Source organism: Onychostoma macrolepis, chromosome 14, assembly GCF_012432095.1.
Source record: "Onychostoma macrolepis isolate SWU-2019 chromosome 14, ASM1243209v1, whole genome shotgun sequence".
Lineage (NCBI taxonomy): Eukaryota > Metazoa > Chordata > Actinopteri > Cypriniformes > Cyprinidae > Onychostoma > Onychostoma macrolepis.
The window spans coordinates 18598646-18609675 of record NC_081168.1 but is presented as its reverse complement, the minus strand read 5'-3'; the positions used below and the strand labels follow the sequence as shown (position 1 = coordinate 18609675).

Below are 11030 nucleotides of genomic sequence, written 5' to 3'. Positions count from 1 at the left end.
GCCTAAAGGTGTTTTAAAAAAATGTTTTTAAGTGAACAATTCCTTTAAGCAGCATCCCTGGGCGTGTACACTATGTTCCAGGTATGTTCAAGGCGTCATCAATGTATTTAGCAATCTGGGTGACATGTAAGAGAAATTTTTAGCATCACTGGAAGCATATATACTTACAGTCTGTGTGTAGGTGATTGTATCTATCTGATACTGTTTTAGCTACACTTTGGGGACAAAATTGCCTCCAGAAGAGAGCTAATTCTGACAAAATTTCTTGGGGATGTCCTCACAAGTAAAGTAATGATTCATATATATATTTTTTTTATTCTACTCTATGACATAAAAAACACTTATGACTGTAAGTGAGCAGCCAGGAGGGCGTGTAAGTCTCGCTCCTGCAGAACATCATAATGTCCTGCAAACGTCGACGTCACAACGGAATTCCGCATTCTAAAAACAGCCTGTGGATCCTGCTTGGAGCTCTTGTGTGTGTGGCAAGCTCTCCACACATTAAACAGATTAGGATATATTAGGTTTCATTTATTTATTAATTTTTTTACTTCTATTAAGCAATCCAATAGTGACTAGTATCTTCTTTTAATAATAATTATTATTTTATTTTTAATGTATTACTTTTGTAGATACTAGCATATATTACTTTGCTTATTCATTTGCTAGCAGTTACTATCCCATAGTGTTCAATTTTTACTGGTAACAAATTGCAATAGTTTCCAATTTAATTTTATTGGCATTTGTGGTGTAGATATCAGATACCTATTGCCTTCTGACATATAGGGTACAACGGGCTAAAGGCGCCTTTGATTTTGTTTTCATCTAAACCATGAAAACCATAAAAACATGGCGTAGCACTTTCCAAAACATCTGCTTTTCAAGATGCACGTGTATATTTGGCTTATCCTTGACGCGATCATGGGCAGAAACGCAGTTGATTCTGTACTTACTTGATCTAATATTTTATGTTTTTTTTTTAAATGTTGTAGATGTAAGTAGCAAATGAGAATCACTAATTTTAATGCATATATTTTGAGACAAAGGTCTTCTAAACGATTTTCAGTTTTTAAATAACGAAAGAATATGTAAAAGGTTGGTATTTGGGGTAAAAAACGCCCCTGCTGTTGGGGCTAAAGCCACAGTAATTAACATGATAATTAATAGATGGCTGACTTTTCCATTTGTTGACATGGTTAGATTCAGATGGTAAATATCATATATTATGTTGGGTGTCCATATTAGAGATAATCACCATGTTTAGAATGAAACAACCATATTTAAAAACATGGTATTAATCATGTCATATGTGACCCTGGACCACAAAACCAGTCTTAAGTCGCTGGGGTATATTTGTAGCAATAGCCAAAAATACATTGTATGGGTCAAAATTATTGATTTTTTTTATGCCAAAAATCATTAAAATATTAAGTAAAGATCATGTTCCATGAAGATATTTTGTAAATTTCTTACCGTAAATGTATCAAAACTTAATTTTTGATTAGTAATATGCATTGCTAATAACTTAATTTGGACAAATTTAAAGGCGATTTTCTCAATATTTTGATTTTTTTGCACCTACAGATTTCAGATATTCAAATAGTTGTATCTCGGCCAAATATGGAAAGCTTATTTATTCAGCTTTCAGATGATGTATAAATCGAAAAATTGACACTTAAGACTGGTTTTGTCGTCCAGGGTTACATATAATAAAATATCATTTGTTGTTACTACTCTAAATCTATATTCAATTATTATGGGATCTCCTTCAATGCTTTCAGAATCTTTACTTTTCTTAAAATTATTATTTTTTTCTGTATTTTAAAATATATTTTTTATATTAACATTTTAATGACAGTATATTTATTGAACAAAAATGAATTATTTTATTTTTCAAAATAAGCAGAAAATAGTACAAACTTTGCTAAAGTGATTGTTTTGAACTGGCCGTCATACACTACAAGACTGAGGATGATACACTAGCAGACTTTGAAGTCGTTCTGATCACAACAAACTCATGCAGAAAATGTGCGCCTTGTTGCTAGGAGATGATTGACAAATGAAAACAATATGTGTTCTAAGAATATCATGTTCTAAAAATAACATGTTTGATATCTTCCGACTAGGTGGTTGAGTCTGTGACCATCATACTACGCGATTTTCTATGGAATCTGTCAACTCAAATCTGCACACTGGCTTTGACTTTCGGCAACTAGCGACAACTTCTCCAGACAGTCGTGTAGTGTATTCCTGCTTAAATTTTGCAATTTGTTACCATTAAGAATGGAAAGGTCTAACCCAATCTCATGAGGAAATGATTTAATATGAATTCATAAGTGATTCGCATTTAAATGTGTGATTTTTAGGGGGGAAAATATAAGCATGAAAAACCACCCCTAAATCTAACCGTCAGTGGGGTGTAAACAAATCAATGAATTAGCTACCAATTCATCAAAATGTAAAATGGTTATGAATTTCCATCAGAGTGGGTTGGGGATACTGACTAAGAACGGACTCAGGAAAATTACTAGCAAATATTTGAATAGTAACTACTGGAATAAATACTAGTATCTCATGAATAAAGTGACATTTGAAGGCTTAGTTCACCCAAAAATTAAAATTAGCCTGTGTTTTACTCACCCTCGAGGCATCCTAGGTGATTTTCTTCTTTCAGAAGAATCCAATCGGATTCAAAGTTATATTAAAAATTGTCCTGGCACTTCTAAGCTCTATCACTGCAGTCGGCAGGTGTTTCTGTACAACAGTCCAAGAGACGTTAAATAAAGTGTGCGCATCCATAATAAAATGTGCCTCACAATGCTCTGGGGCATGAATAAAGGCCTCCTGTAGAGATTTCATGCGTTTTTGTAATAAGAATATCCCCATTTCAAAAGGTAATACAAACTCTGGAGATATGCTTGTCTCCAGAGTTTGTATACAGGAGCAAAGGAAGCAAAGTTTTGAGACACTGTTTAGAAAATCCATATTTTTAAATAAAAATCTTTGTATGTAAAAAAAAAAAAAAAACGTTATGATTCGTCAATTCGACTAATTGCTTCTCTGTCGAAGCTGTTTCAGAGCAATACTTGAAAATGACCACTAGGTATCACCGTAGAGACGGGTGTCGAATTGTTTCGAAGCTTCGACACATTTGCTTCGACTGTTTCAGTGTTTCACGAAGCCTTGCTCTGCCCACCACTAGTCAAAAAAACACTTTAGTTTTCTCAAAAAATCTATTTAATTTGACCTAATTTCTAAATGATTCGTAAACAACTCGTGAGAAGCAGTTCAAAGAATCAGTCTCTCTAAAACCCTACTTTCCGTGAGCCCTCACTGCTGCAGTCCTTTGTGATTGGTCTACCGCGTACAGCGCGTGTCGGAAAGGAAACGCCCATTGCCATAATGGAATGACTGGAGAATTGTCAATACATACAGGTGCTGGTCATATAATTAGAATATCATCAAAAAGTTTATTTAATTCACTAATTCCATTCAAAAAGTGAAACTTGTATATTATATTCATTCATTACACACAGACTGATATATTTCAAATGTTTATTTATTTTAATTTTAATGATTAGAGCTTACAGCTCATGAAAGTCAAAAATCAGTATTTCAAAATATTAGAATATTACTTAAGACCAATACAAAGAAAGGATTTTTAGAAATCTTGGCCAACTGAAAAGTATGAAAAGGAAAAGTATGAGCATGTACAGCACTCAATACTTAGTTGGGGCTCCTTTTGCCTGAATTACTGCAGCAAGGCGGCGTGGCATGGAGTCGATCAGTCTGTGGCACTGCTCAGGTGTTATGAGAGCCCAGGTTGCTCTGATAGTGGCCTTCAGCTCATCTACATTGTTGGGTCTGGTGTCTCTCATCTTCCTCTTGACAATACCCCATAGATTCTCTATGGGGTTCAGGTCAGGCGAGTTTGCTGGCCAATCAAGCACAGTAACACTATGGTCATTGAACCAGCTTTTGGTACCTTTGGCAGTGTGGGCAGGTGCCAAGTCCTGCTGGAAAATGAAATCAGCATCTCCATAAAGCTTGTCAACAGAAGGAAGCATGAAGTGCTCTAAAATTTCCTGGTAGATGGCTACGTTGACTGTGGACTTCAGAAAACACAGTGGACCAACACCAGCAGATGACATGGCAGCCCAAATCATCACTGACTGTGGAAACTTCACACTGGACTTCAAGCAACATGGATTCTGTGCCTCCACTCTTCCTTCAGACTCTGGGACCTTGATTTCCAAATGAAATGTAAAATTTAATTTCATCTGAAAAGAGGACTTTGGACCACTGAGCAACAGTCCAGTTCTTTTTCTCCACAGCCCAGTTAAGATGCTTCTGACGTTGTCTCTGGTTCAGAAGTGGCTTGGTAGCCCTTTTCCTGAAGACGTCTGAGAGTGGTGACTCTTGATGCACTGACTCCAGCTTCAGTTCACTCCTTGTGAAGCTCTCCCAAGTGTTTGAATCGGCTTTGCTTGACTGTATTCTAAAGCTTGCGGTCATCTCTGTTGCTTGTGCACCTTTTCCTACCCAAATTCTTCCTTCCAGTCAACTTTGCATTTAATATGCTTCGATACAGCACTCTGTAAACAGCCACACCTTTCAGTAATGACCTTCTGTGACTTACCCTCTTTGTGGAGGGTGTCAATGTTTGTCTTCTGGATCATTGCCAAGTCAGCAGTCTTCCTCATTATTGTGGTTTCAAAGAACAAGAGATACCCAGAATTTATACTGTAGGGATAGTCATTTATTCAAACTCAAATGTAAATATTCTAATATTTTGAGATACTGATTTTTGACTTTCATGAGCTGTAAGCTTTAATCATCAAAATGAAAAGAAATAAACATTTGAAATATATCAGTCTGTGTGTAATGAATGAATATAATATACAAGTTTCACTTTTTGAATGGAATTAGTGAAATAAATCAACTTTTTGATGATATTCTAATTATATGACCAGCACCTGTAGGATTGTACCTTACCAATTCCAGCCTGACGGTTGAAGTGGCTGATGGACAAGAGCAGGAGCAGGATGTTTCTTGTTGTAAGTGTTGAGTTTGTGGTAAATATAAGATGAGATAAAACAAATTTACTCTCACAGCTTCTTCTCAACATGATGTTAACCACACGGAAATTGTACTGTGTTTGTGGACAGGCAAATTGTTGGTGAGAATGTGGGCGGACATTATGCAAATGTGTTACTTAGTGACATACAGCCATAACAGAATAAGATTCGAATTTGTTTAGGCTATTCTTTTTCTTTTTCTTTTTTTTTTTTTGCTATAGGCTACAATAACTTTATTTATCGCACACTGTCGCTTCACAACTTTGCAGATAGTTTATGTTGACATACAGCTACATGACACACTGCATGAAAGGTAATATTCGAAAAGGTGTATAGGAGCACTTTAAAAGTAGTCACTACTGGATTGTAGGCTAACTTTAAAAACAAGTGCTAGTAACATAGATAACGTCTTTCCATTGGAATACATATTAAAACGGCTTGCCATAGCTGAGACTCCTGCTGTGAAGCCCGTGTGTATGTGTGTTTCTCTCTCTGGCCGGAGCTCTACTACAGGCGGAAGTTACAGGCGCTTGTGTTGGTGAAAATCTCCTGTGGTGAAAAAGTGAAAAGCAGCGTAAGTGATAAACGGCAGGCGTTTGTGACGATTTTAACATCAGCGCATCATATAAGTGGACGCGGTTGCTTTATTTTCCCTTCCTGCTTGGCAGACTGCTGGTTTTCGTCGGTAAAGGCAGACTGGCATATTTATTGAGTTTGATGTCTGGTTAGATGGCCAGAGAGTGAAGCTCTCACAGTAACTCACGCGCTCATTGATTGGAACGTTCAGACATTCTGTTACATTGATACATTGTAGCCAGGCGGCGCGTTTCCGACTCTTGTTGATACGGTGTAGCAGGAGAATAGAAACATTCACTTTATTTAGCGATGACTCGATTGGGTTTAACATAACTGCTAAATCACGTATGCGACTTCCAAAACAACCAATCTAGTGGAGCCTTTTAATCTCGGCGTTTTGCACTGGATTTACATTGGAAGTGACAGAGATGGCAGACAGCGGTCGGGTGAAGCACGACAGCCCGGGCTCGAGCCCCGGACCCGGGAGGAAAAAGGCGCAGCAGTCGCCCAGTTCAAAGGCGCGGTACTCGGTTAACGCTCCCGGACACTGCTTTCGGAAAGTGACCCTGACCAAACCGACCTTCTGTCATCACTGCAGCGACTTCGTATGGGGGATTGTCGGGTTTGTTTGTGAAGGTAAGATGGTTTATGGAGTCACTTGGTCGTCATGTTCCATTTAGCAATGTCAACAAATCGTATTTAAATTCTCTTATTCCACATTTACACTGCAAAGGAGACACAGAAGCGCTTCTGAAGTGGCATTTAGGTGTCTTTACAGACTGTAGACAAATGCATTTACACAGATTCAAATACAGGCAGAGAGCAGCCTTAACTCGGCTGTGTAAAGAGATGCCTTTACGCAAAAGTTCTGTGATAGTATTATGGTAAAGTGATGGTATTAGAGGACAATACTATGGCAATTAGACATATAGAGGAATACTCACTCAAATAAACATTTGTCAGTTGACAGTTTCAATGCATTTTGGGTCACTTAACCATTTCATTTAAAGTGAAAGTTTCTGATTTAGTTTCAAATGGAATTTTCCCATACCGGTTTGATTGACAGATTATGATGTGTGCACGTGCCGTCCTGGAAAGAGAAGGAATGAAGAAGTTAAAATGTTAAATGTTAAAAAAAATGGAGGATGTCCAGCATCTCTCTCTCTCTCTTTCCTCCACACCTCCCTCTCGACAGAATGGTCGAATAGCTTGTCTACTAAGTGGAGAAGACAGATTGATGCAGATCGATCCGACACACTCCTTCTGTTGGACAGAAATCTGTGATTGGCTCATGATTGGAATCATGTGCAGGAGGACACTTTGATGAGATCCATCTAATTGATGGAAGCTGGTGACAGCGCGAGAAGATCTGTACTTTTCTCACTTCGCTCAGATGTTAACCAAACATGTTTTTCTTTACAGAGCTGCTCATTTGGGTAGCAAATAAGCAAGAAGTTGTTTAGCATGTTAGACTTTAATCCAAAGCAGTTCTTCTGAACAAACCTCAGTGATGCTCAGTGATAATGGTTCATTGATTTCCTTTTGCGGGATTCAAGCCTACAACCGACAGCCCAGATTACAATGAATTAAGACAAAAAGATGCAAAAGAACCATAGCTATGGTCCATATGAGTATATTCCAAGTTTTCAGAAGTCAAACAGTATCTTTCTGTAATAAGCAAATCAATATTTGATCTCTTGTTCCCTGATAATTTTCAGCTCCAATGAGCTGTAAATGTCTGCAAAGAAATCATTGAATCGGCAACTTGACGACTGGATTGGGTCATTTAGTCAATGAATCATTCACTTCTTCTCTCATAAACTCTAAATTCAAGGGTGGATACCAATATTTTTGGTGAATAACCTAAATTTGCAACGCAGAGTATGACGTCAAAAGACTTGGAATGTAGTACATGAGTCATAGGAACAAATTTATAATGCTTTTGTGTCATTTGTGAATTTATGATGCTTTTGTGAAGCTTTTATCTATTGTAATGCATGTGAGAAGAAGCGCCAGTTTAAATATCCTTTTGTATTCAGTACAGGTTCATTAACCCTTGACCTCGCAGAATCTGTGATAGAGTCTCTTCTCTAAAGACCAGCCAGAGTCTGAACTCATTTCATTTGATGCTTTATGAGAGTTCATCACAATGCTGCTGAGCTGTATAAGCTTTTATGCGCTGCAGATGACTGCAAAATAATCATTGATGGAGCCATATCCCCTTCCATCTGATGTTTTTCCTTATGCACATGGAGTGAATGTAAACTAGATCTCGCCTGGTCTTGCCCTTTTAAAGCCTGTTGCTGTTTCTTTGATAGATTTTAGTCCCCTATGTTATGCTGTTCACCAGGGTTTCACTACAGGTCCTTTAGAGACAAGTGGACTGGATTTATGTGGCCGTGAGATTGGCAGGGCTGGAAAGCAGATGTTGATTGACAATGTGGATGTTACCAGGCAGAGCAGAAATGAGATGTTTCTGTTACGTAATGTGCTGCAGTGAAGTCGTGATTGACTCTTGCAGGTTGGCATGGCAACACGTAGTCCAATGGAGCAAGGCGGCAGGCTGGATGCTATAGCCAGACGGACCGAGAGAGAGTAGAACATAAACACACACACATGCTCTTTGTCATTAGTATTGTGTGTTTATCGCATTTGTGAAGAGACTAGTACCATGTCAGGCTCAGACTAACAAATTTATGCATATTAAATTGTTATGCAAGACACGATTGTAGCCCTTTGTTACAGTCGACTGATATAATATGTACTTAAATTAAGACTTATTTTAATGAAGACTAAATTCACAAAAATAATTGAAAGCAAAATATGTACATTATCTTATACTGATTCACAGAAATGGAAATTCTTGTTTGAAAGCAAAAAGTGCTATTATTACATAAGGAACTATTTGTAATAATTGACTATTCTGTAATGTAAAAATATAATAGTAATTAAAATTTTAATTGGTGTGGCTTTACAATAGGCTTTAACAATTTTTAAAATATTGTTTAAATAATTTAGAGGAAAAAACTAACTTTTTTGCATAGCAGTTTTGTTTAAAGCCAATATTACAGAAATCAAACTCCAAATATCAAGATTACTTTCTACATGATTTTTGGATATAATGGGGCGGTACCTTTTCAAAAGGTACACTTCTTTACCTATTAGGTTCAAATATGTACCTTTTAAGGTACCAAAATGGACCCTTTAGATACAAACATGCAGCTTTTGAAAAGGTACCGCCCCAGTGACAGCTTTTGTACCTTTATTTCTGAGAGTGTAGGCTATTTCAATTGTGTGTGCACAACTGTTTACATTACTGTACAATTAAATTATGATTAAAACGGAGTATTTAATGGGTACGTTTCTGTTATCGTCTCTTTTTCAGGAAAGATGTTTTGCCTATGTACCATGAAAAATGCTAACATAAAAATAGTAACGTCTAAATTAACTGGTTTTATTCAGGTCAGAAATATATTTCTGAAAAATATAATAATAATAATTTAAATTGGTGTGGCTTTACAATAGGCTCTAACAATTTTATAAATTAATTTCTATTAACTAAACTAATTTATATGCATTAAATCAGTTAGAAATGTCTCTTTACAGTAACAGTTGCAGAATACAGTTCACATTTAAAAATAAATAAATACTACTACTACTACTAATTATATATATATATATATGTATGTATATATGTATGTAGTAGTAGTAGTAGTAGTAGTATTTATTTATTTTGTATTTGTCAGTGGTCAAAATGTCTGTGCATCCGTAGCATTGTCCACTGACTTTCTATAGATTTTGGAGTTAACATGAGGTGAAACTGGCTTCTAGTCTAGTGGCTAGTCTGACTATCTGTCAGTAGTGTTTTGCAATGTTAGAATTAAAAAATGTTGTTATGACAGTTAAATGGGTTCATATGGCAAAAACTTGTGTTGATAATGAATGCGTAAACAAAAGTCTTTGTGATTTCCTTAGCAGCGTGTGCATGTAATTTCTAACTGTTTCCGATTTCACAAGAGTGGTGGGATTTACAGTGTGCGTGAGAACATGTCTTTGGTACGGTAAACTTTCAAATGTTTTCCTTGCTCTTGTGGTTTTGATAGTGAGAGGAGCTCAGCCTGACCAGCGAGATCACTTCCTGTATCTGGCAAACATGAAAACCAACAAATGCATCAGTGAGGTTCAGTCTGTACTGAGGGCAAAAGTGGGCTCTGACATCAGTGTAAATAGGGCACACAGCGATCCAGCCGTCATGACCATAGAGACAACTGATCAGTGTTCTTGTCTTTGGTGCAAATTGTTCTCTTTTAAGTGCTGTTCAAGACAAATTGCTCTATCAGGTTGCCTGCTATTCCTTTTGGTGCTATTAAAGATTGATTTATTTATAAAGTGAGTTCTAAATTGTGAAAATCACAGCATGGTACACTTTATATTCACTGCTGAGAAAGAATGGCAAGTTTTCTTTTTGCTAAAGCTGCTATACCCACATATCTTGGCAACATAATGCACTATAATTCTGTGGCCTACACTAAATCTCTCACTTTTTTCCCTTGCAGTGTGTAACTTCATGTCACATGAGAAGTGTTTGAAGCACGTCAGGACCGTGTGTTCCTGTATGGCTCCCACACAAGTTCGGGTGAGTGAAACGTGCCACATATGACAGGGCAGACAAACATCATTAGTTTTATAGGTAAATCTCATGAAACTTAAAAAAAAACACACACACAGTCTGATCATATTTTATGCCCCCCAAAAAAAGTTTTTCACTTTTTTTTACCCCAACTTTTTTTCCATTATGTGACATTTTCATAACAATTAAACACATTCCCATTCCTGTACTGCAAATTATATTATATTATATTATATTATATTGTTGCTTTTTATTTAGTCTTTTTCAGTAAAACACTCCATTACAATCATGAGAATCTAATGAGAATTTTTTTAAATAAAAACTAAATAAATATTTAAATGAAAAGCATTGTAAATCATTCTTAAGAATTATTCTTAAAATCAAACATCTGGATGCAAAATAATGGTTCTGTTGATGGTTTTATAAAAATGTGCTTCATTGTCTTTGTACAAAAAACAAAAAAAAAACATTATTTATTTTTTATTTTATTATTATTTTTTTTTAATGTAGCTTGGATATTAAACTTATAAGGCAAGACAAGATTGATTTCACTAACAGCATTACTGAGGCATCACAGCGCTGAATGGATGCTCTGATGATAAAGGACACAAAGTCTTGAACAATTATGTTGTTAATGAAGAAGGATCAAACTATATTGCAGGGTATGATCATGCAAGAAAGATCATAATTAGCAGTTGATGCTTTACCTGTCTTATCCGTGGCTTTGCATGACAAACAGGAAGTGC

The 11030-nt window shown here is 36.4% G+C and overlaps 1 protein-coding gene across 2 annotated transcripts in view; it reads left to right on the top strand.

Moving 5' to 3' along the window:
- The first annotated feature begins 5561 nt into the window (after positions 1 to 5561).
- LOC131553654 (diacylglycerol kinase theta) overlaps positions 5562 to 11030 on the top strand; it is a 37634-nt gene continuing 32165 nt past the window's right edge. Inside the window, exons 1-2 of one of the 2 annotated variants that reach the window (XM_058798470.1) lie at positions 5562 to 6290; positions 10211 to 10290. In XM_058798470.1, coding sequence (XP_058654453.1) covers positions 6083 to 6290; positions 10211 to 10290 — 288 coding nt within the window. In that variant the 5' untranslated portion in view covers positions 5562 to 6082. The remainder of the gene's footprint in view (positions 6291 to 10210; positions 10291 to 11030) is intronic. The other variant, XM_058798472.1, reaches the window with a different exon arrangement.